The following is a 26,260-nucleotide window of genomic DNA, read 5'->3' as shown; positions in this document are numbered from 1 at the left end:
AGAGTCTGAGCCATGTTATTGGGCAGGTTATTGGGCAGGGTCTGAGGCAGGGGTCCTCACTCTGCCTCCCATGGACACAAGGACATCGTTGAGGTATTTCCCTGATGCTTGCAAGGCCTCTGAGCCCCCACCCCCACTTCCACACACTTCCTCCTTGGTGATGAAATGGTGAAGGTGGTTCCCATTTTCTTCCTTCAAGAAAATGATTATTCAAATTTGTATCCCTCCTTTCCTCCAGAAGGAGCCTAGGTTGGCAAACACACAAAAGATAAAGCGATGGCGACACATCACAACAATCCCAGGACAGATGCGGACTGGGAAAGATCTCTCATGAAAAAGGCTTGTTGAAAGAGGAAAAGTACATAAGGGCTGAAGGAGGAAATTAGAAAAGTGATGCTCTTTCTTAATCCCTCTTCCAGCTCTATAGGGTTTCCGGGGCTCCGGTCCTTTCGCAAATGGTGGAGAGCACCGTAAGCCCATGCAACGAGTCCCACTGGGGCAAGGGGTTTCCCCAATCAGCTCAGGGGCGTGGTCAGGAGTATCCCCAGAACTGTGTACAGTACCGTATTTTTCATCCCATAGGACGCTCCGTCCCATAGGACGCACCTAGTTTTTTTGGGGGGGGAATAAAGGGGAAAAAAATTCCCTTTATTTCCCCCCCAAAAGCAGGTCGGGAAAATGAACCAGGTCGGTGAACAGCGGGGTGGCGACGCTGCGCCTCCCTGCTGTCCCTCGAGCTTGTGGGGCTGGCCCATGTCTGCCCGGCGCGAGGGGCACTCTGCATCAGGGCGCCCCCCCCTGCCGGGCCGGCAGGCTGCTATCCGCAGCGTGGGGAGCCCTGCGGGGAACTCCTGCAAGGTTCCCCACGCTGCGGATGTCTGCCCGGCGCGAGGGGCGCTCTGCTTCAGGGCGCCCCTCGCGCTGGGCAGCAGGCTGCTATCCGCAGCTTGGGGAGCCTTGCGGGGAACTCCTGCAAGGCTCCCCACACTGCGGATGTCTGCCGGGCGCGGGGGGCGCTCTGCTTTCAGGATGCCCGATGCTCCGGGAAGCAGGCTGCTATCCGCAGCCTAGACAGCCCTGCGGGACCTCCCACAGGGCTGCGTAGGCTGTGGATGTCTTCCTGAAGCCTGGAGAGCGAGAGGGGTCGGTGCGCACCGGCCCCTCTCGCTCTCCAAGCTTCAGCAAAAGCCTGCATTCGCCCCATAGGACGCACCCAGATTTCCCCTTCATTTTTGGAGGGGGAAAAGTGCGTCCTATAGGGCGAAAAATACGGTACTTGGGGATGGGCAGAGGGGAAGTCCTTCCACCTGGCCAGCAGAAATGTTTGCAATGCTTGAACCTGTGGAATGAGCTTAGTACGAATTTTTAGGATATTTCATTGGGGGGATTAATCAGGAAAGTAACCAAGTTCCAGGATGATTACGGTAGCAATAACTACAACAATAATAGCATACAATGGATGGAATTAACAAGAATAATGAGTTCCGGGTTTGAACATAGTCACTGAAAATAGGTGCTGGAGCTAGGCCTCAGCAGCCATTTAAGGCATGCAGTTCAAACCCTGGCAGCATCTTTTTTTAAAAAAATTATTGTGTTTATATCCCACCTTCTCCTCCAAGGAGCTCAAAGGGGCATATGTGGTTCTGTCACTCCACAACAAACTTGTGAGGAAGTGAGCTTCGTGGCAGAGTGGGGATTTGAACCCTGGTCTCTCCTGGGCCTTAGTCCAAGCCTCTAACCACAAAAACCACACTGGCTCACTTCAGGTAGTGTAGGGATGGGAGAGAACCCTGCCTCTCAAATCCTGGAGAGCTGCTGCCAGCTGGTGCTGGCAACACTGAGCCACATGGACCCTGAGGGCCTGATTCAGCACCAGGGGCCCTGCCTGCTTCCTCTAGGCCCGCCACCGGGTTCAGAACTCGCCCTCGGCTTGGCGCAGCTTTGAAGGTCAGCCGTTTGGAGTTGGAGCTCCTTTGTCTGGCTGGGCCTACCTGGGAGCTGCACGCCACCCCTGCTAGCAGGTCCCACAGCCAGTGCGGCAGGGAGGCAGGAGCAACAAAAAAGGAAAAGGGGGGGGGAGCCATGAGCCTGCCTGGCTGAGCGGGAGAGATGAAAAGCCGCCTGGCTCATGTAATAACTGATGGCCTCTGCAGTGCCGTTTTGAACTGTTTACAGACCGAGTTAACGATTACAAGCTCTGTGTGCTTTGGCCGCCTGCCCGAATTCTTACCCGGCCGTCAGATATTATTAAAGAGCCTTTCGATGCTTTCCTGGAGCCCGTCCAACACACCTCAGAGAGAAGCCGCCTGGGCTCGGGGAGGAGCCAGTGGCTGGCACTCTGTCTTTTTCTTGCTCTCTTTCCAGAGGCCCAGGGAGAAGTCCCAGCCTGGGATGGGCATCTGGCGGGATTTGGCAGAGGCTGGGGCGCCTAGGCAGGTGGGGGAAAGGAGCACCCAGTTGCCACTGGAGACCTCGTCAAATCATGGGAGTTGGGAGAGACCCCCAAAGGTCCTCTAGCCCAACCCCCTGCAATGCAGGGATCACAGCTACAGGATCCCTGGCAGATTAACCTCTGCTTAAAGACCCCCCATGAAGGAGAGTCCGCCTTTTTCCAAGCGAGCCTGTCCCACTGTCAAACCGCTCTTGCCATCAGAAAGTTCTTCCTGTTGTTTAGTTGGAATCACCGGAAGAGTGGTAACCAAGTACAGTGGTACCTCAAGTTACATACACTTCAGGTTACATGCACTTCAGGTTACAGACTCCGCTAACGCAGAAATAGTACCTCGGGTTAAGAACTTTGCTTCAGGATGAGAACAGAAATCGTGCTCTGGCGGCGCAGCAGCAGCAGGAGGCCCCATTAGCTAAAGTGGTACCTCAGGTTAAGAACAGACCTCCAGAACGAATTAAGTTCTTAACCCACTGTTAAAACTGTGGAGCTCACTTCCACAGGAGACAGGGATGGCCACCGACCTAGATGGGTCAAAGGCAGTGATGCTTCTGAATACCAGTTGCTGGAAACCGCATGGAGGAGAGTTGCTGTTGCTCTCGGGTCCTACTTGTGGGTTTCCCAGTGAGGCATCTGATTGGCCATGGGGAGAACAGGATTGCTGGACTGGATGGGCCCCTTTTGGGGCGGATCCAGCTGGGCTTGAGAAAGATCAGCATCAAACAGGTGTATCCTTATAACAAAGGACAGGATAAACCTGAATTTGGGATAAGCCCATGTAAACGTGGATTAAAAACCCAACACTGGAAACATAGTTGAGAGCCCGGTAAATGGAACTGCATTGTGGGGGGCTGGACTAGATGACACTTGGGGTCCCTTTCAGCTCAACAATTCTATACAGTGGTGCCTCGCAAGACGAAAAGAATCCGTTCTGTGATTCTCTTTGTCTAGCGGTTTTTTCGTCTTGCGAAGCAAGCCCATTGACGGATTAGCGGATTAGCGCTTTTAGCGGCTTTTAGTGGCTTATCTGCTGATCGGATCAGCTGATAAGCAGCTTAGCGGCTTAGAAAAAGGGGGGGAAAGGAAAAAAAACAGCAGGAACTCGCAAGACATTGTCGTCTTGCGAAGCAAGCCCATAGGAGATTCGTTTTGCGAAGCACCTCCAAAACGGAAAACTCTTTCGTCTAGCGAGTTTTCCGTCTTGCGAGGCATTCGTCTTGCGGGGCACCACTGTACTTCTATGGGACTGAAGCAACTTCCCTCCAAGGAATAGTCACAACATGTGGAGTTTTGTTTTTTAGTTTAGATAAAAGGCAAGTAAGGGAGGCATACAAAATGGGTCAGTGTAAATTATCAAATTAGGGAGATTTCCCCACCCCCTAAAAATTCTAGAACTCAATGGAGGAGGGGGGTTCCAAAAAAACCACAGGGCCTTTTCGGTGGTGGCTCCCCACTTGTGGAATGCTCTGCACAGGGAGGTTCGCTGGGCACCATTGCTCCATATCTTTAGGCCCCAGGAGAAAACATTCCTTTTTCATCAGGCCTTTGGGCTTTAAACTATCCATGATGTTTTTACATGGGTTTGAATTTTGTTTTTTAATGTGTGTTTGTGTGTGTGTGTCTTTTAGACTTTTTTATTTTTAATGCTGGTTTTAATATATGCATGTGTTATTTTGCATGCATTGAGTTGCGGTAGCAAGAAAAGCGACTGATAAAATTAATAAATAACAGCAAAACTTAAGAACACAAGAACGTAAGAAGTCAAAGAGCTCAGTTGGTTAGAGCGTGGTTCTGATAACGCCAAGGTTGCAGGTTCGATCCCCGTAAGGAACAGCTGCATATTCCTGCATTGCGGGGGGTTGGACTAGATGATTCTCAGGGTCCCTTCCAACTCTATGATTCTATGAAGGGACTTCTGGATCAGCCCATGGTCCATCTAGTCCAGCATGCTGTTCTCACAGTGGCCAACCACTCAAGCAGTATATATGTTTTACAAAATAAGTAAACTAGAAATCAGGATTCGAACGCAAGAGCACTCCCCCCTCCTATTTCCAGCAACTGGTATTCAGTGGCATGACTTCCACCAACCGTGGAGGCAGAGCAGAGCCAGTCACCAAGGACAGCCTTATCCATGAATCTGCCCAAACCATTTTTAAAGCCATCCAAGTTGGTGGCCATCACTGCCTCCTGTAGGAGGGAGTTCCACAATTTAACTCTGCGTTGCGTGAAAAAGTCCTTTTTTAATTTGATCTGAAACTTCCAACATTCAGCTTCATTGTATATCCACAAGTTCTAGTGTTGTGAGAGAGGGAGAAAAAGCTTTCCTCTAGCTCCTGTCTGCATGCCACACATAATTTTATATATTTCTACCATGTGGCCTCTTCCTCGCCTTTTCTCCAAACTAAAAAGTCTGAAGAAGAAGGACAGACAAAAGAAAAGTGCTTCTCTGCACAGCACATAGTTGAAACCATGGTATCCTTTGCTCCCACACGAAGGCCACCAGCTTGGACGGCTTTAAAAGCCAATTAGACAATTTCATGGCAGATAATAAGGCAAATCCATGGCTAGCTTCTAGCAACAATGCCCATGTCCTGGGCTTCTGAATCATGCCAGTTGCTGGGAATCGCAAGCAGGGAGAGTGCTGCTGCACTCGGGTCCTGCTTGTGGGTTTCCCAACGGGGCACCTGATTGGTCGCTGGACTACATGCCCCCCCCACACACACCTTTGCCCTGATCCAGCTGCACGGGACTCTTCTGATGGTCCTCTGGCACTGCACAGGGCTTCTCCACCAACCTGAGACTAGACAAATGCATGGAGGGGGAGAGCTTGATCATAAGATTACCATGCTCCAGCAGAACCTCCATGTGAGGGGCAGTCTAGCTCTGAATATCACATGCAGCAAGGGAAGGTGGCGGCCTTCACACACACACCCCCACTTGTGAGCTCTGCTTGTGGCTCTTCTTGGGTTGCCTCTTGAGACACTCCTTTGACAAAGCTCCTACAGCAATTCACCACAAATTTTAAGCCTGGACAACAGCAGTTAGTGGAGAGGCTGGCTGAGACAGGGCGATGACCCTTTGGGTCCTGTCCAATTCTGCAGCTCTATGATTCCAGGCAGGGAAGGGTCTCTTAAAGGAGTCCGGGGGCAGGTGCGCTGATGTGCTCTCTCACACACACTGGAAACCCTACTAGCTCACTCTTGGCAGGCTTCTCCCTCTCTCTCTCCTTTCGCTGTGGGCCATTCGCTCGCTGCTCTTCGCCTTCCAGCTTGTACAGACAGGCCTGCCCTGCTCCAGAGAGGGAGGAATCTGATTCTCACCCCCAGGCGCTCACTAAGTAACTTGCCCGCACTTCAAAGGAGCTCTTTATTTTGCCTGGGTGATCACACCCTGCAAAAATTTCCCACCGACAAAAGAAATGGTTTTATAGGCAAAGGAAGGGATTGGAATGTCTCTCTCTCTCTCTCTCTCTCCCCAGCCCTGATGAAGGAAGGAAGGGCCCAGCACACACCCAGGGGGAGCCTGGGGTGGGGGGCAGAGATGTTGCACTCGCTCTCCAGGGATCAAAAAAACCACAAGGTAGATTGGATGGTGGCCCACAGAGGCCACCTGCATCAGTGGCCAACCAGAGGGCTCTCCAGGGCATGAAGGCACCCGCCTTGCCTTGTGTGATATATTTGGAGCTAGACTGCTCCTGAACATGGAAGTTCTACGCAACCTAATTACCTGGCGATGGACCTCTCCTCTTCCTCCTCCTCCTTGATGCATTTGTCTAATCCCCGTTTCAAAGCTGTCTAAGCCAGTAGCCATCATCACCGCCACACCCTGCCAATCACACCCTGTTGCCCTTAATCCCACATGTGCCAATTCAGCATCAGAGGGAGAGGCACTCTGCACGTGCTCAAATTATTGGTTGTTTGCACCTTTGCTTTACTCTTTGGGAGTATGGGCCCTGGGACCAATCCAAGACCTCGCATGTCCCTTTAAAAAAAAAAATTAATGCAAATTTTATCTACAACATAACATAAACACCCCACCTCCCAATACAGAAATTCAATAAACATAACATACAAACAACCAAATAAAAGACTTCCTTTATCCTGTATCTGGCCTCCTTCTTTACTTCTTATAAGCTGTTTCCTTTATGAATAATTATTAATTTTTTCCTAATTATAACTTAAATATCCACAAAGTCTCCTGCAGACATTAATCAAAACAAGTCCCTTCTTAAGAACAGAAGAAGAGCCTGCTGGATCAGGCCGGTGGCCCATTAAGCCCAACATCTTCGCACAGTGGCCGACAAGATGCCCCAGTGGGGAACCTGCCAGCAGGAATAGACTGCAGGAGCAACTCTCCCCTTCATGCCTCCTCCATAGTAGGAGGCAGTGATGTTTCTGAATGCCAGTTGCTGGAAACTTCAGGAGGGAAGAGGGCTCTTGTGCTTGGATCCTGCTTGCGGGGTTTCCCAGAAGAGGCATCTCGGTGGCTAATGTGAAAAGAGGATGCTAAACTAGATGGGTCATTGTCTTGGTTCAGAAGGCTCTTGTGCTCTTGTTTTTACATTCCCAGCAAACTTCACACATGGGATTAATCGGGTTCTAGTAGACGTGTCCCTTCTTACAATAAGCCACAACAAAATCAGAGTTGCCAGCCACCTGTGAAGCCCAGTTCTTGGACTTCCGTTATTTAATTTGTTATGCCCTCCATCAAATTCAGCACCCTTGCACTTCCCAGGAGGCATTGCCTCCTTCTCCTCCATGAATCTGCCATCCCCTTTTAAAAGCATCATAGAATTGTGGAGTTGGAAGGGGCTCCAAGGGTCATCTAGCCCAATCCCCTCCAAGGCAGTAATCCCAGCCCCTCATCATCTTGTGTGGGGCAATTTCTGCAAACGACCCAAAGTTCTAGCATTACAAGGGAGAAAAATCTCCCAAGTTTCCTTCACACTGGGCACTATTTTATACACCTGTGTCATCCTCTCTTCCACATTACCAAATGCTGCAACCTTCCTTGGCAGAGGAATTGCTCCGGTCCAAGCCTCTGATCATTTTAGCTGCCCTTTATTTCCACCTGTGCAGGCACAGCACAGATTCCAACCATTGCTTTTGGATGCAGTCTATTTTCTGCAAAGGAGGGTGACCTGCTCAGGAGGCATCTGAAGTATGACGCCCGGTTCTTTAAGGAAGTTGGCAGACTGTTGGGGAAGGTGGAAGAACACCTGCTTTGCATCCAGAAGGTCTCCAACAGCATCGCCTGCTAGGGCTGAGATTCCCTCCCTGTCTGAAATCCTGGAGAGCTGCTGCCAGTCTGTGTAGACAATACTGGGTTCAATCAACCAACGCCCTGACTCCCATATTCCTGCTTAAACCAGCCCTTTCTTCCAAACCACAACCCTTGCTTTATACACAGGGACAAGGCTGTATCTTAGTGACAGAGCATCTGTTTTTACATCCAGGTTCAATTCCAGGCATCTCCAGGAAGGCTGGGAATGTCCCCCCTCTTAGCATAAACTGAGCTGAATGGACCCCAATGATCTGATTCCATATAGATCAGCTTCCTAGGCTCATATTTAAACCAGAGCTTTATTCACAACAATGAGGACTGGAGCCTTAGGCTGGTTTTAGAGGAAGGGCTGTACCGGGAGAGCATCTCCTCTGCATGCACAAGGTTTCCAAGTTCAATCTCTGGCATAGCTCAGTTGGTTAGAGCGTGGTGCTGATAATGCCAAGACTGCAGGTTTGATTCCCATATGGGACGGCTGCATATTCCTGCATTGCAGGGGGTTGACCTCAGGGTCACCTCCAACTCGATGATTCTATGAAAGCTTAATTGACTAGTTATCTCCAGGGAGGGCAGGGAATACCCCCAGTCTGAAACCCTGCACAGCCATTGCTGCCCGTCAGTACAGACAACACTGAAGTAGATGGACCAACGGTCTAACTCAGCCTAGGGCAGCACCTGACACACCTAAACTGAGGGTGAGGGTGTCCAGGAAGTTATGGAGTCTGGAAACCAAAAGACCTGGAGAAGATATGGCTATGATGGGATAATAAGGACCTTTAAGTATCTGATGGATTTTGGTCAAACAGAAGATGGATCAGGCTTGCTCTCTGTTGCTACATGGCTGGGAGCATTTGGGGGGGGAACTGCAAAGAGGAAGATAGCAGCTAAACATCTGGAGGCATTTCTTAACATTGAAACCTGTCCAGCAGCAGGACCAACTCTAGGGAGGTGGGCTCTCCTTCCCTGGAGGTATTAAAGCTAAGGAGGTTGCAGCTCATCAGTATATTGTGGATCCTGCACTGAGATGTGAGCTGGAGTCAGTGATGCTTCTGAATACCAGTTGCTGGAAACCACAGGAGGAGAGAAGGCTCTGGTGCTTGAGTCCTGCATACAGATTTTCCAGTGGGGCATCTGGTTGGCCTCTGTGAGAACAGGATGCTGGACTAGATGGGCCACTGGCCTGATCCAGCAAAGCTCTTCTTGTGCTCTTATGCTTCATGCTCATGAGGATGATTATATATGCCCAGGACTAGGTGATGCAGAAAGAAAGTTTTTCTCCCTCTCTCATAGTGCTAGACCGCAGCAGTGTGTGGTCAGTGGACTGGGGGGGGGGGGGACTAGGCTAGTCCCCTTCCCAAAGCCTGGGAAGCTTCTGCCCAGCTTAGGAAGGGAGGGCAATGCTCACACATATGATGTCACCTCCTCCAAGCTTGTGCCTGTGGCCCTAAATGTTCCCCTTATGAAAAAATTCATCATGCACCAGTGGCTAGACGTCAGGGGCATCCAGTAAAAATGAACATTGGGAGATTCTGGACAGATAAAAGGATATTCCTCTTTACACAGTGCGTAGTTAAAACTATGGCACTCGCTCCCACAGGAGACAGTGACGGACACCAACTCGGATGGCTGAAAAGGAGGATTGGACCAATTCATGGAGGGTAATGCTGTCAATGGCTACTAACCATCCTGGCTCTGGTCTGTCTCCATAGTCAGAGGCAGTAATGCTTCCGAACACCAGTTGCTGGAGGAGAGAGGGCTCTGGTGCTCTTCCTTGAGGGTTTCCCAAAAGAGGCATCTGGTCAGCCACTGTGAGAACAGGATGCTGGAGCAGAGAGGCCATTGGCTTGATCCAGCTGTGTTCTCTGTGTTTATAATCCCGTGCCCAGGAGGACCCTATGCGTCTTAACATGCAAGTGAGTCTTGCTGAACTCTGCAAGGTTCTCTCTCCCAACCCGTGAGTGTTTAGGGTCGCAGCCCAAGATGCAGAAAACACTCTTGACCTGCCCTCCCCAGCTCTCTTAAGCAGTCCCTGCGGTCCCCTCCTCGCTGACCTTCCAACCTCAAGCATGTTCCTAGCAAGAAAGCATCTCTGGGAACTTCAAAGAAGATGGAAATCTAATTTGGAGACCCTGTGCCTTTTTTAAAAAAGAAAAAGAAAAAGAAATAATTGTTAGAGGGAGAAGAAAAATGTGAGGAATATTTGTGCGTGCCTGTTCATGTTTTCGTAACAGCGGCGGCGGCACCATCCTTTTAAAACTCGCTCTCATGTTCTGCACCAAGGGATGCTTCTATAAATCTTCCTGGATTCCTCTGCCGATCTGGGAGTTCCTGCTCACCTGCCTTTGCTTCCAAAGTAGCAAGCAAGCATTAGGAATTCTCAACGTTTCCATTTTTTAATCTCTTAAATCTGTAGCTTGAGACTCCTTTGCATCTGCTACCTTAAGAACATCAGAGCAAGGATAGCCCAGTTGGTATCGAGTGTGAGACTCTTAATCTCAGAGTCATGGGTTTGAGCAACACATTGGGCAAAAGATTCCTGCATTGCAGGGGGCTGAGCTATAGACGACCCTCGTGGTCCCTTCCAACTCTACATTGCTGCCTCAAACTGTGGAGGCAGAGCTGAGCCATCATGGCTAGTAGCCTTCAATAGCCTCTCTTCCATGAATTTGCCTAATCTTCTTTTAAAGCCATCCAAGTTGGTGAACATCACTGCCTCCAGGGGGAGGGAGTTCCACAGTTTAACTATGAGCTACATGAAAAAGTGCTTCCTTTTTCATCTGCCCTGAATCTTCCAACATTCAGCTTCATTGGATGTCTACCACTGGTGTTCTAGTGTTCTCCATCAAATTTCTCCATGCCATGAGTAATTTTATAAATGGCTATCTGCACGTGAAGCAGAAAACTCGGCAAAACAACAACTCTTGCCACATTTCCATTTGCCAGTCTTCCCCAAGCCAGTGCCCTCCAGATATCTTGGACTACGACTCCTATCAGTCCTAGAATTTGGAGCTGTAGTCTAAAATGCGCAGAAAGCACCAGGCAGGGTGTGGTGTGTGTGTGTGTGTGTCTGTGTGTGTGTGTAGGGTTGCCATATGTCCGGAATTTCCTGGACATATTCAAAATACTGCAGTTGGCAGCAGTATCCGGGCAGAAATTGGCCAAAACAAATATCCGGGGAAATCCAGATGTATGGGAGCCCATGTCGTTTTTGCCAATTTTTCATAGAAATAGCTCAAAAACAGCATTCTTGTTTTTTTGCGATTTTGCCAAAAACAAAAAAGCTCAAAAACTTCGCCAAAAAAAGCTTGACATATGGCAACCCTAGTGTGCAGCAGATATGGTTGTTATACAGTTGTTATCAAGACTCTTCTGTGGGGGGCACAAATAAAAAGAACCTTGATGCCACCTAAGGTTCGCTCCTCACATCAAGAGCCAGTGTGCTATAGTGGTTAGTGTTGGACTAGGAGATCTGGGTTCAAATCCCCACTCAGCCATATAGCTCACTGGGTGGCCTTGGGGCAGCCACTGCCTCTCAGCCTAACCTACCTCACCCGGTTGTTGTGAGAATAAAACGGGAAGGGGGAAAGGCACATGTGCCCCCCTTGAGCTCCTTGGGATATAAATATAAGAATAAAATAATAACATAAAAAGGCTGCTTTTTTGTGAGTTGAGAGACGCCTGCCCCCAGGCACACTTGGTGGAGTTGCAGGAGAGGGCCTTCTCGGCGGCTGCTCCCAGACTCTGGCACTCTCTCCCTAGAGAAACCAGACTGTGTGCCTCCCTGCTGTCCTTCTACTGGCAGGTGAAGAACAGTTTTGTTCCGATAGGCCTTTGGAAAGTGACTGGTTGTTGTTGTTTTTTAAGGAAAGGGCTTTTAATTAGTGCTGGGCTGTTTTAATTATCTGCACTTTAATATATTTGCTTTTTTAATTCTACTAGAGTTAGAACCAAGTGGTTATCTTTTATGTGCTTTTTAGCTTTTTGCATTTTATCTGGGTTGTTTTGTAAGCCGGCATGGGGAAAAGGTGAGTTATAAATAAATATAACAGCAGCAGCAACAATTACGTATCCACACAGTGCAGAGTTAAACTGTGGAACTCGCTCCCACAGGAGGCAAAGATGGCCACCGACTTGGATGGCTTTTAAAGAGGATTAGACAAATTCATGGAGGAGAGAGCTATGGATGGCTAGAAACCACAGGAGGGGAGAGTGCTCTTGGGCTCTGGTCCTGCTTGCAGCTTTCCTAGGAAGAGGCATCTGGGGTCAGCCACTGTGAGAACAGGATGCTGGACTAGATGGGCCACTGGCCTGATCCAGCGAACTCTTCTTATGTTAATGATGAGGATGATAACAACAACAGCCTAGAGGCCTGTTTGGGATACATGCTCAGGCACAGTTGAGATCCAAGGCTGAGTCTTTTGCAGCTTTGAACAGCGAAGGGAAGCAAGAGGTGGAAACAGAGCTCCATGTTTACTCTTGTAGTACTGTTGGAAAAACTAAGATAAGAGCTCATAGTGTACAGTGTGTGTGTGTGTACACCTGGTTTTTATGGAGTGGGAGGGTGCGGGGCAGAATGCAAGCATAAGAAAGCCACATTTCCCTTTCCTCTGCTGTTCTCTAACCCAGTCACTTTGGGGACAATCTGATGGAAAGGCCTCCCCAGTAAAATGAACAGGAGCTTCCCACTGGGCTTTGCATCTCTCTCAAGAGACCAAGAAAGTGCTTTGTTCCCATAACTCAGTGTCAGTGTGGCATAGAATCATAGAATCATAGAGTTGGAAGAGACCACAAGGGCCATCGAGTCCAACCCCCTGCCAAGCAGGAAACACCATCAGAGCACTCCTGACATATGGTTGTCAAGCCTCTGCTTAAAGACCTCCAAAGTAGGAGACTCCACCACACTCCTTGGCAGCAAATTCCACTGTCGAACAGCTCTTACTGTCAGGAAGTTCTTCCTAATGTTTAGGTGGAATCTTCTTTCTTGTAGTTTGGATCCATTGCTCCGTGTCCGCTTCTCTGGAGCAGCAGAAAACAACCTTTCTCCCTCCTCTATGTGACATCCTTTTATATATTTGAACATGGCTATCATATCACCCCTTAACCTCCTCTTCTCCAGGCTAAACATGCCCAGCTCCCTTAGCCGTTCCTCATAAGGCATCGTTTCCAGGCCTTTGACCATTTTGGTTGCCCTCCTCTGGACACGTTCCAGTTTGTCAGTGTCCTTCTTGAACTGTGGTGCCCAGAACTGGACACAGTACTCCAGCTGAGGTCTGACCAGAGCAGAATACAGTGGCACTATTACTTCCCTTGATCTAGATGCTATACTCCTATTGATGCAGCCCAGAATTGCATTGGCTTTTTTAGCTGCCGCGTCACACTGTTGGCTCATGTCATAGTAGGCCCTAGGACATCAGAGTTCCCATCTCCACTCGGCTACAAAAACTCGCTGGGTGACCTCGGGGGCCTGTCACTGCCTCTCAGCCTAGCCTACTTCACAGGGTTGTTGTGGGGATTTAATGTGGAGGGGAGCAATGGACACCACCTCAAGCTCCTTAGAGAAAAAGATGGGGTATAAATGCAATAAATAGAATAAGAAATAAGCTCAAGGGAAACGTTCTGCAATTGCACACCTTTAACTTGGGAGGGTGGGGACATCTCACCTGCTTTTCCGTATGCTTTTAAGTGGCCTATCAGCCGCCACAATGCCTTGCATCCATAGTTATTATGTAAGCTAAAGGGTGTTTGCCAGCGATTGCTGCACTCATGCCAAATACATTCATATCAGGGAAGATCCACACCGCAGACTTAATCTGGTCTAGCAGTCAATCCGTCTCCCCATGGAACTCTGGGAATTGTAGCTCTGTGAAGGATATAGGAGTGTCCAACAATTCCCAGCCCTCAAAAAACTACAGTTCCCAGAATTCTTTGGTGGAAACCATGACTGTTAATGGTATACAATCGTTATAAATATATTGTGTGCGTGTGCTGGAGAATGGAGGGTCTGGCCTCACGGCGGCATCATTTCAAAGCACTTTCCCCATAGGCCAATTGCACTTTGTGCCCCAAAGCCCACTGATTTGTTAATAATTATACAAATCAGCAGTAAGGAAATGTGGACAAGGGAAGCCAAAGATACCCATTTGAAAGTTTATGGCCTGTGTCATGTTCGGGGCAATTGGGATGTATTTCAATATCGGGCAAAAGGAGATTTCATAAGAAGCAGTGGTCAATTTCGCAGTGCCATCAGGTTACAATGGTAATTGTAGCCTGGTGTCTGCAGGCTTCCAGATGTGTTGGACTACAACTCCCCTCAGCTGGCATGGCTGTGCTCCCTTCTGTTCCAGAGCATCATATGGCCATGCTAATATGAGAACACAGGAAAAGGGCCTCCTGGATCAGGCCTGTGGCCCATCTAGTTCAGCATCCTGTTCTCACATTAGCCAACCAGATACTCCAATGAGAAACCCACAAGCAAGATCTGAGCACAAGAGCTCTCCCGCCTCCTTTGGTTTGCAGCAACTGGTTTTCAGATGCATCACTGCCTCCAGCTCCAGGCAGAGCATACCCATCATGGCTAGTAGCCTAGCCCAACCTGCTGCAATGCAGGAATCACAAGCAAGGAATCCCTGACAAATGGCCATCCAACCTCTATTTAAAAACCTCCCACAAACTTCCGAGGGAATCCGTTCCACTGTCAAACAGCTCTTACTGTCAGGAAGTTCCAGCTGTTGAGCTATTATCTCCTTTTTTGTCATTTGAATTCATTGGTTCTGGGTCCTTCCCTCTGGAGCAGCAAAAAACCAACAAGCTTGCTCCATCTTCCTTGGGACAGCCCTTTAGATATTTGAAGATAGCTATCCTATCACTTCTCAGTCTTTTCTTCTCTTCTCCAGGCTAAAAATTGGCTCGTCTATCACTTCAGAAAGTGCAAATTGCGTAGCATAGCATTAAAAGGCATTCCCAGCTGAACCAATTTCCCGGAGGGCAAAGGGACGTGGGTTGCGCTGTGGTCTAAACCACAGAGCCTAGGGCTTGCCGATCAGTAGGTCGGTGGTTCGAATCCCCGCGACAGAGTGAGGTCCCATTGTTCGGTCCCAGCTCCTGCCCACCTGGCAGTTCGAAAGCACGTCAGAGTGCAAGTAGATAAATAGGTACCGCTCCGGTGGGAAAGTAAGGTAAACAGCGTTTCCGTGTGCTGCTTTGGCTTGCCATGCTGGCCACATGACCCAGAAGCTGTCTGCGGACAAACGCCGGCTCCCTCAGCCTATAGAGTGAGATGACCACGCAACCCCAGAGTCGTCCACGACTGGAATTAACTGTCAGGGGTACTTTTACCTTTACCCCGGTTTTACAACAACAACTATTGTAGTGGACGATTATTTCCCTAGTGCATGAGTGTGTGCAACGCAGAGAGATGGAGAAGGACAGGTCTTCTTCACCAGCAAATTAAAGTGTCCATTTTGGGTGTCACAACAGGCATCAGTCACGGTTCAGGATTGGCCAGACACCAATTTTGAGGCCTCTGCCCTTGGCTTCACTGGGATGAGTCGGGAGGCTGGGCAGGATCTTCAGCCCCAGGTATATTCATTCCAGTTCTTGTAGGGAACTCTCAACTAACTCATGTAACCATTTGTAGGCAAGGCAGCTAAGTGTGTGGAGATGAACCAGTTTAAAGTCTTCTTTGAAAGAAGGGATCCCATTTTCTGAGGCTAAACAAGCAATGCTGCAGGTGCCATGTCATACCCATTCTGCATTTATAAGAAATAAGAGTATTTATAAGAAATACTCAGGAACTCCCTGCCTCTTGATATCAGACAGGCGCCTTCACTGTAGTCTTTTTGGCTCTTGCAAAGAACATTTTTGTTTAGGCAAGTCTCCCCAGATACATAGATTGTGTATGTATGTTTTGATCTGTTTCTAGTTTTTTGCTTATTTTATCTTTTGAATGTTTTAAAGAGTTGCTTTTACTGATAATTTTACTGTTTTATTCTCTCTATAAACCACTTTGAGGCTGTTTTCTACAGTCACGCAGTGTATAAATTTTATGAAATAAATAAAAAGATAAACGTGGACCCCTGGACCCACGCTGCTGTCCCCAGGCAACGACCAGTGTCTGGAGGGGAATGTTAATCTGATTATTCTCCTGGCCTCTCTTAATAGTGATCGATGCTGACCATCAACTCATCCTGAACAATCTCAAAGGATATTGGGAAACTGCTGAGCACTCCCTTCTGTTCCTACCTGAGGGTTTCGGTCCTCAAAGGCAGTGTTGGGCAACTGCTGCTGTGCCCCTAGGAATTATTTTACCACCGCAAGATAAGATCTTGTCCCTGGTGCTGTTTAACACCTGTACTCAGCCTCTGGGGAAGTTCATTCATCAGTTCTGGAGCAAGAAGCTGCCAGGTACCCAGAGACTTGAGTTCACCCAAACGTACCATGTTCACTGCTGCTCTCCTCCTACAGCTAGGAGCCTCTGAAGGGTAGCTTTTCATGCTAAACCAGTCATGGGGCTGTGGTTAACCAATCTTTTCATGAGTTAAGAAACTAGGGGTGATCTTATCAGGTAGCAGGAATGTCAACTCACGACACACATGGATCATCAAAGGAACTGGATGTTTAGCACAATGGATATGGACTATGCAGGAAATGAATGCCGATGAACGTTTAAAAAGCAAAAAATGTATGGTGTCTCCTACTTGCCTCCTCACTCCCAAATTCAGTGAGATTTCCTGTACTAAGACAATTGTGTCACACCCACCCACCCCTGAATTTGGTCACTGCATCCAGTGCTCCCCAGTGCTAAATATCATCCTCCCAAATATGGAGTTTTGCACCCATGAGGACTAGAACCTTTAACAAAATGAAAGCAAGTTTACGTACCCAATTCTACATCCTACACTTTTCTCTCTCCGCGCCAATGCCAACCAGGAGAACATATAGCAGCCCTGCTTATTGCCCTGGTGTTAGAGATCAGTCCTCCTGTCTTCAGGAAAAACTGTCAAAATGTTTTCAGCTGCCAATGAGCTTTGCGTTTGAGCCCTTATACGTTGCAAAGAATTATGGGGATGTGAGCAATTCTAGGGCACACCCTTAGCTCACAAACAGGGTGCTGGACAGGTCTGGGGTTGTTGTGCGTGAACTGTGAACATGCCTCACAAGTCACCAATCATTCCTCTGTGGTGGTAGAAATACAGGTACATGCTGAGAGCTCATCATATCTACATGTTTCAAGATGGAGCACAACTGAGAGACTGAAATGTATATTACAGCTGCAAAGAGAGGGGAAAGTTCCAAATGTTCCAAAATGTGAAATGCAGTCGTCATGCACCACCTGAATTTTGCAAATTTCGATCAGGCGTCACCCTGTCTTGCTTGTGTTATTTTCTTGAAAGCAAGCAGGTGGTATATCTATAGCCATGAAGGAAGCTGGGTGTTCACTAGGCGCTTAAATTTCTTGCTAAATTCAAGAGCACAGTGAACAGGCCACTTCCTTCACAGCTATAGATATTGCAAAGGAATGTTGATCCGGATGAAGTTTCACTCTCTTTCCCATTGAAAAAAAGAAAAGAAAAAGCAGTGGTTAGTCCAGAACAAATCCTCTAGAATAATATCACTTAATTAAGCAAGGTCTGCACCAGGTAAGGCACCTACTTTTTGCAGCCAAAATAGAGAAATAGTGCTTTCCTCTCCCTGGATTTAGAAGTGAAGTGGAACTAAATATTTTCAGCCAAATGCAACCAACCAACCTGCCATACAAGACACCCTAGCCTTCCTACAGTGTGACTTGCTGGGAGAGTGAAAGGCTTGTGTGCTTCTGCCGCAGAACTGTGCAAGGAGGAGGGGAAAGATGTGAAGGCAGGGAGGGGAAAGAGATGGGGATTAAGAAAAAGAAAGACAACAAGAAAACCTGACTGAAGAAAAAAAGAGGCTACCGGAAGATGGAGAATGCAAACGTTACAGCATGCAAGGGGGTCAACAGAGATGGGGTACGGAAATGAAATGCGGTACTGAGAGAAAATGAGAGAGTTCAAAGGGGTTAAAATGAAAACACTAGGTTAAGACTGTGGCAGAAAGTTGTTGTCTTTTCCTGAGGTTACTGTAGCATTGAGGCTCTTTAGAGTACGCAATCTATATATGTAAAATATATGTGAATATATGCATGCAAAAGCCAAGCTGGGAGTGATTTGAGTTTAAACCTTTGTAGGTTTCTAATTCGCTCTCAGGTTGCATTAATGTAAGGAGGAAGTGAGCCTCCAGTCTTGGAAGCTTCCTATCTGGTTAAGCACTCTTAATCCAAAACTATTTAGGACAATGGGGCTGGCATTTGTGAAATTAAAAGCGGGGGATGGGATGGGATTGGGTTCTCTTCTGAATCATGGCCACAATCAGGGTTTAGGCATCACATAGCCTCTCCCACCCCCCACTCGTCCGATCTAGTGTTACATGGGACCATCACCAACCCAGATTAAAATGCAATTATTGGGCAGGGCGGGGGTTTAAGCACTACCAAACTCACTTTGAGAACTCTGGCTTGAAACTGAGCCCCTTTCTAACCCCCTCACCTCCTGCTTGTTTCCTTTGATGCCCTCCCAGCGTCATGCTCCTTCCTGCTCACAGCACACAGAGCAAGGCCAGTGGAGGATGACAAGCAAGTCCGCCCCCCACCCCGCTCCCTCACCTGACCAGGCAAACCCCAGGTTTACAGCGCTGCACACCTCAGTCTCTCCACATAGAAACCTCTGGCACTGGATTGGGGCTTAGAGTGGCAGACCTATGTGCGGAGGGCTCCCCCCTCCTTTGGTTCCTGGCCTGCTTCATCTCATATCAGCCTTTTGCATTTACACTATCCTTGATTTCCGCTCCTTTACCCTCCTAAATATGAGAGTCAAGGCATTACTCCATGTTGCCCACACCTTCAATTCCAACTCAGAACCAATCCTTTCCCCAAGCTGCATGGGCATCCATCCCCTTAACCTAAACCGACTTTTGATTTTCTAAAACACTGTTCTGTCACTGAGCAGATGTCGCAGAAGCTCAACCTGGCAGGTTCTGCCCTGGATTTGTGCATCTTTTGCCATTCAGACAGGATGTCTTAATGGCAGCTTCCCTTCCCACCCCCACCCCCAGTGTGGAAAGGATCCCTCAGAAGATCAAGTGCTTCTCCCTTGAAACAGATCTGTGCAACATAATGCGTAAGTTTTTATGATGGGCTGCTGCAATGCGCTTGCTATTGGATTGCCCTTGAAGATGTCGGAAGTGCTTCAGGTTGCATCCACTCAAAAATAATTAGTGAAGATTGCTGGTACATGTGGTGCAGCCAGCAATGGCCCTGTTAGATTCTAAGGATGCACAGAAGGTATCAGCCTGTTTAAAGTCCTGGACGCATGCAGAAGAGAGGTGCTGAGAGGTGCCACTACCCTAAAAAAAACAGTCACCACTGAGTCCTTGCCTTGCTTGGACAATGGATTCAGAGGTGGCCTTACCAGATGTGTAGCTGCCAGATTTTGAGCTTTTGACCTAGAAGTTATTTGCGGCAATTGGCCTCCAGGTATCACTGTGGGCTCCCAAGTTCCTTGTTGTTTATTGACTTCAAACACTTTCCAAATGAAAGACCTCCCGGGGTGGACTACCACAATAAAAAGATTATAAAGCAATTTATAACGGGCAGGAGGTCAAATCAACACAGCAGGAATAGCGAATAGCAGCAGCCAACAGATGGGTCAAAAGGAAGCTACTCACAATCAGCCTGTCCTATCTCAATGCCTCCCTGTCCTCAATGAATAACTGGATTTTTATTGCCAGCCAGAAGGTGAACAGTGATGGAGACTGGTGTCCCTTGGGAGAGTGTTGCATAATGCCAGTGCCAACAATGGGAAAGCTTATGGGTTGTATCTAATGTTAGTCCCACTCAGAGTAGATTTCTAAATCCATGGTTCCCAATTTTGGGGGGGCCACCGTCTTCTTGGTTCCATACACTCATCCACAATGCCCCTTACCACACACTATAGGGCACATCCATGCCAAACTGGTTTTAACAGTCAATCCCTCTTCCCAGGGAACTCTGGGAATTATAGTCCTGGGAGAGAGATGGGAGTCACTTCACAGTTTCTAGCACCCATAACAAACTACAGTTCCCAGGATTCCTTGGGGAAACCATGACTGTTAAAGTGGTATGAAATCGATATATGTGGATGAGGCACATAAAAAGAATTATTCAGAATAGCAGTTTGCATGACACACTAAGGAAGAGAATAAAGACAGTAAAACGTGAAATGGCAACAATTCAATGCACGCATATTCAAAATCCAGTTAACACTATGTGGTTTAGTTAATTCAAGTCCGCTAGGGAATCACACTGCCCCCTCCGGAAGGGGCAATATAGCCCACTTTGCGTCTGGCAGCTCCAAAGGCTAAAGCCAGCCCTCTAAATTGTAGGCTCCATATGACAGGCTCAGATAACATTCTGGCAGCTTATTCTTTAAAAAAAGTTTTTATTAAATTTGCCTGCAGCACCAACAACAATAAACAATTCATACTGAACACACAGAGTGCAATTGTGGCTGTTGACCATCATTATGAGAGCCACTGCCATTTTTAAAGGCAGTTCCACACAGAATGCATAGCAGCAACCCTAACCTGTTAGTTATGAAAGGCACAAATAACAGTTGCAGAATCATGCTCTCTTCAGCACTGGGTCCCAGCAGGGGCCTTTCAGCTCATGACAAGATGTTTGAAAGCCGGTGTGATGTACTTGGTGCCACAGACTGAATAAATAAATAAATAAATATGGGCCTTGAATCAGCCACATGCTGGGTGGGACCCACAGCTCTCTCATATGACCCCATCTTTTCTCCTTTGCTTGGACCTGCTCCCCCACAACGCATGGATGCTGCCATCTTTCACTTCCTTCAAATTCCCCCTTAATACCCAACTTTTCTAGGAAGTCTTCCGCACAACCATGCTATATTGTAACTTAGTCTGTCACCAAGCCTTAATATGCATACATGTTGGAGAAAGTTGCAGGAAATAAATCTAAGAAATAAATGGAATAATTGCACATTCTTTCCCTGCCTTCACTTCCCCTGTTGTCAAATTCCTCTACGTTCCTTCATCAGGCAGGGACTGGTCCTCTTGGACTTTCAAGCATATCGGTGGCATGAAAATAAATAAATAATAGGGGACCTTGGGCCATTTATTATCTTTCAGTAATAATGTATATCATAGGGTTGTTCTGAAGATAAAATAAGCTAAATTACTGTGTATGCCATATAGGTTTCTCCGAGAGCCTTGGACAAAATAAGGCGGGATACAAGAACTATGAGTAATATTAATATTACTCTTGCATGGATTCTTTAGCTGTAATCCCTGCATTGTAGGGGGTTGGACTAACTGACCCTTGGGGTCCCTTCCAATTCTGCAGTTCTAGGATTCTAAAAAAGATTGAGATAGTCAGATCAAGCTGACGGGACATTCTTTTGCTCTGGAAGTGTGCAGGAGGCAGCCTTATTCTCGTTTGCAATTATCAGAGATGTTCTATTCCAGAACCATCTCATTCCGCTCTGCGAGATAACATTCTGCATCTCCAGAAGGTAATCATTTGCCCAAAACTCTCTGAACAAGTATCCAGAGCCAACTTTATCACTACTAGCATCTAAGCTGTGATAACTGACCGATGTCAGCATCAGACATCTAGTGAACATTGCTGTAAAGTAAATAAATCCAATGCAATGTATGAAGCTGCCTTGTGCTGCTGCTCCTTGCAGCCAGTATCACTTACTCTGACTGGCAGCCAGGATCTCATGCAGAGAGAGGTCTTTCCCAGCCTGTTACCTGAGATCCTTTAATAAGTGATGTCAGCAATGAAGCAAGGCTCTTCCACATTTAAATAGGCCAAACAAGTACATGTTCCTTTAATCATATGAAGCTGCCTGGTGCTGCATTGAAAAAATGGTCCAACTTGCTTAACATTTTCTACTTTGACTGGCAGAGGTTCTCTGAGTCACAGACAGGGCTCTTAGCTCTACTCACGTCAGATCCTTTGAGATGGAGATGCTAGGATTATAAGAAGCAAGGACCTTCCACATGCAAGATGGATGTTCTACCAACACCACCAAGAGAAGACACAGGAACCCAAGAGAAGACTCGTGTTCTCTCACATGTTAGTGGGGAGTTGCATTCTTAATCCCTCAACTCCTGGACCTCAACAATTTGACCCATTGAGCCACAGGAGTGCTCTTACGTTTGTGCATTTCCCACAGGCATCTGGTCAGCCACTGTAACAACAGGATGCTGGACCAGATAGGCCATTGTCCTGATCCAGCAGGCTCTTCTTATCTTCTTCTGTTCACATGGGCATTCATAAACCACCCAATAAATCTGCCACTTTTTGTTTCTTCTCTGTCTCCCAAGTAGCCCCCTCAAACCAGTTCAACCCAACGCAACTGCTCCAACTCACTTACAATTTTGGTTTCAGCCCAGCTAAATTCAACCACTGTCGGCAGCTTCCAACTCATTAAGGGTTCTGAACTGGATTTTGTAAACTACAGGGCATCGGCTGGGCTTTGTACTACTTGCCTTGACAACAATGAACTCAAGTCATGTGAGGACCCTGCGAGGTGAGTCACAGGTTGCGAGGCAAGATGGCACACGAACGCAGAGCAGCAGCTGTGCTCCATCACAATAGACTGGGCTTCACAACGAGGGGCGTTGGGTTTTCCCATTTGCAAGAAGCCCCTTCTTGCATCTCTCCCTCTCATGACCAAAACAAGAGAACCCATGACTGAAGTTTCTGAGTCATCATAGAAACTCGTGGTCAAAAGATACATGGCCATCACTTCAGAACACAGCTCTTTGGGACAGGAGAAGGGAGCAGATCACTGGAGGTGACTATCTGGAAACACACCTTGTCGCCAAAAGAAACCAAATGGGAGGAAAGATTTCTGGATGCAATGGAGGAAGACCAAAATGATGCATCCAAGAGAGAGAGAGAGAGAGAGAGAGAGAGAGAGAGAGAGAGAGAGTGCCTCGGGTTTTGGTGCCTTCACATTTCATTCACAAAGAGAATTCACACTTTTGCATGGAAGCCACATGTCCCTAACTTTATGCTTGCTTAGCAGCCGGAAGAGGAGTAAAAACAACACTGAAAACCAGACAGGTGGGCACCTCCACAAGAAAACTCTGAGGCTTTGGTTTCTTGGTGGAATGGAATACCCCTGTAGTCAACAGACCAACCACTGGACAGAAGTGGGGCAGGGAGAGGGGCTGGGGGGAAGCAGAATAAAGGTCCTCTTACCTGCAGCAGTTTCCCTTCAGCTGGGGTGACCTCGGCCACACTTGCGAAGACTCCTTCCAGTGTGAGGGGCTCCAGCTTCAGAGGGATCACCCGGATGATTGCCTTCTGGACCAAAGAGCGCTCGGCTTCCATGGCCGCCACCAGAGCCAGTCCTGAGTAGCCCAGGCGTATCTGCAGCGTAGCCATTAGCAGCCAAGGCCAGAGGACTGCCAGCTGTAGCTGGGGGCCAACACTCATGCTCCCAGGTGCAGCAGTGCGCTCCGGCCACACATACTGCTCAGGAATGTGTCCTCACCCCGCCAGCAGGTTCCAACAACAGGCAAAAATTGTTGAGGATTAGAAGCCCTCCGTGTGGCGGCAGCAGTCAATGGGTCAGAGGAGAAAACAGAGCAGGGTTACCTGCCGTCCCTACCTCCGGTTCTCCTTGTTTCCCCTGTGCTAGGAAGGTTTCTCCGTGCCACGTGTATGAAGGCCTCAAGCTCCACAAGATCACAAGGATCAGGTCAGGTTCTCCTCCTCCTCCTCCTCCAGATGAACTCAGATGTTGTAAGCAGAACCAAGGGGGCTCGGGGAGCGTAGGGTACAAAGAGCTCTTGGGTTCTTCTGGGAAGGGTGTCAGAGCTGGTGGTTGGAGAGAGGCAGTTCCCCATGGAAAGACAATCTCTGCTTCCCAAATCCTTTTAGCCTCTTATATCCTAGGATGGCAAACAGGGCCAATCCCCTGATATCAGATGGCCTTAGCAGCCCTTGTTGACTTCTGACCAGTGAGTTACTTTTCCCATCTACTCCTCTCCAAGAACGTTAACTATTCTTGTCTCTCTCTCCTTTCCATGCCACAGATGAACAGGCAATGGTGACTGGGAAGGGGCTCCATTTAGGAGTCAGAACAGTCAACCAGTTTTTTTCATGTTAAATTAAGATCACTGTCATCAGCTATGTCTTCATCTATTTCTCTCCACCTGCCTCTGGTGCCAACACCTCAGTCACCTGGTTGTAGGTATTAAAATCAATCTTCTAGGTTGGAATTTTCCACCCGTTTGTCATTTTTAATCCAGATGGTATAATCTGCAACTCCCTAAATTCATGAAAGGAACAAGACATTGCTCAGATGTTTTTCAGATCTTGGAAATTTAAAAAGGCCCCAAACAGGAAAAACAACTACGGAGAGAGACACCTGTGCATTTTATTCCATTCCTACACAAATCTCGGAATTAATATATCCGCTTTTAGATGTGCATTACTGAAAACATGAAAGAAGGCATCCTAAACATTAGAAAAAAAATATCCACCGGAAATCTTCATGACTGCAGAAAATCATAGACATTTATCTGCGAAAATGTTTGTTCAGTCAAGTAAAGGAGGGGAAATATTTTTTTAAAGTGGCATGCAAACCTGGTATGTAGTTTGCCTCTGAGAATCCATGGGTTTAAGTAACAGCTGGAAGGTTCACTACAAATCCTGGACAAAAAAATATTTCAGTAATCAATCAAAATGTGTGCTGAATCTTACTTACAGATTTCAGGGACTGAGGGGAGAGTGAGGAGACTTGCAGAGACATTCTATACAGGTAAATGTGAAATTCCAGTCTGAATCAGAAGGAAAAATTGACTCCAGGCTGAAGACTCGTGGGCCAGGCGTGGCGACAATCTAGCTTCCAAAGCAACCTAAAAAAAATCTTGCTAGGAATCCAGGAGCACTTCTGAAAACTCCTTTTGAGTTTGAGCAGAACAACCTCCCCTTCTTTCAGCGGATACAGTAAGCAAGTCTGAGCAGGGAGCAGGAAAGAAGTTGCTTCAAACAGCAGAAATCCAGCGGCAAACTTCGGAAGGTTGCTTTAAGGGAGAATGTGATCTTGTTCTTCAAAGGAGTAGCAGGGACCCGAGGGGTTGAGTGGACTTGGGCAGCTCTGCAGAGGTCGTGGGAGAGCTTCCTTTCCAGAACAGCACCACTGGATCAGCTACTAGGAGGCAAAAACCCTTCCAAAAAAACCTGTGGCTCGTAGCTTGTACTCTCTGCTCTCTGCCTCCCTCCCCTGGGACTGCAAGCACTTTCTACCTGCTGACACAAAGTGAGGGTGGAGCAGCCAAAGGCAACGACCCCACCCCCTAAATCTGGTTTTCAGAGCTCCTAGACTCCCTCTCCTGATCCACGGCTAAACTGCATTCAAGTACAGCCTTCACTTCGCTTCTGACAACTGAATCATCTGTTCTATGTAAGCCAGATTTGCTCACTTCTCCCTTCCAAAGAACTGCACGCAACAAGAGCACAGATGGAAATTAAAAGTCAAATGAGTTCAGTCCAAAAAAATTGTTAGGGCTCCTTCATTTGCCAATGTAGACTAACCAGCTTCACTGTAGCACTTTAAATAGCACAGAGGCTAGTATCTGTAAGTCACTTCCACACAGGAGCAAGAATCAATTCACAGCTGGGAGAACTGTGTATCCCACAGTTTTTCTTCAGCTCTTGTTAATTTTGATTCAGGAGATGTTTCCACCACTGCTGCCACCTCACCCCATCCCGCCGTAGCCACTGCAAGGAAGATTTCAGGTCATGCTGATGTCAGAGACCTGGAATTCAACTACTGTATTATTCTCCTCTGACATCACTAAGAGGTGAGTAAGTTTGCAAGTGGGAGTTGTAACTTCTCATGTGATATACTGCACTGGGTTACAGTGTTCAGGTTACTAGAAAGTCAAGTATCCTGCAATGTACAGAAACTTGTGACAAAATCTATTTTTTCAATAAAATCTATTTAGGTACAGAGAAAAACTACATCATCTTAAATAAAAGAAGGAAAACTGCCAAGATCCAAACATTTAGCCAGCTTCACCTTTTGTACAATTGTGGCAAGCTGAATATGGATATTTTTACTAAAGTTCTGTGAACTCTGTTAGTTAATTATCTGTCATTATCTAGGTTGAAAGTGTTATGTACGATGGTTTCTAATTTATTGCTTTAAATAAAGAGGAGCAATACAGAGTAACAATTTTATGCCCACAACACACCCTGTTTCTGTCCAGATCATTCAGGATATCGGAGGCTTCCACCAACATACTAGGGGAGGTCTGCCAGTGGACATATCATTCCACTGATGTGGCTTCATCTTCAGTGGCAGGACAATACCTCCATCACTTCCTAAGGCTTCTTGGCTGTTAGATCTTTAAGACAGAACTGTACCATTACGGTAGAAGGTTACAACTCAATGGATATGCAAGTCTCCTTTCACACTTAGTGGGTGG

At 47.5% G+C, this 26,260-nt stretch overlaps 1 protein-coding gene across 3 annotated transcripts in view; it reads right to left on the bottom strand.

Annotated features, from left to right (window-relative positions):
• Window positions 1-25,850, bottom strand: part of RNF43 (ring finger protein 43) — a 57,828-nt gene extending 31,978 nt beyond the window's left edge. For 2 of the 3 annotated variants that reach the window (XR_014214132.1, XM_082201398.1), the window contains exon 1: window positions 23,022-25,850. Coding sequence is in view for 2 of the 3 variants with exons in the window: in XM_082201398.1 (XP_082057524.1) it covers window positions 23,022-23,258 (237 nt within the window). In the remaining variant the exon portion in view is untranslated. The remainder of the gene's footprint in view (window positions 1-23,021) is intronic. The other variant, XM_082201399.1, reaches the window with a different exon arrangement.
• Window positions 25,851-26,260: the final 410 nt, after the last annotated feature.

The sequence above is a fragment of the Podarcis vaucheri genome (assembly GCF_965113315.1).
Source record: "Podarcis vaucheri genome assembly, chromosome: 15".
In the NCBI taxonomy this organism is placed as follows: Eukaryota; Metazoa; Chordata; class Lepidosauria; order Squamata; family Lacertidae; genus Podarcis; species Podarcis vaucheri.
Note: the sequence above shows the minus strand (reverse complement) of the source record. Positions and strands in the feature narration are given on the sequence as shown.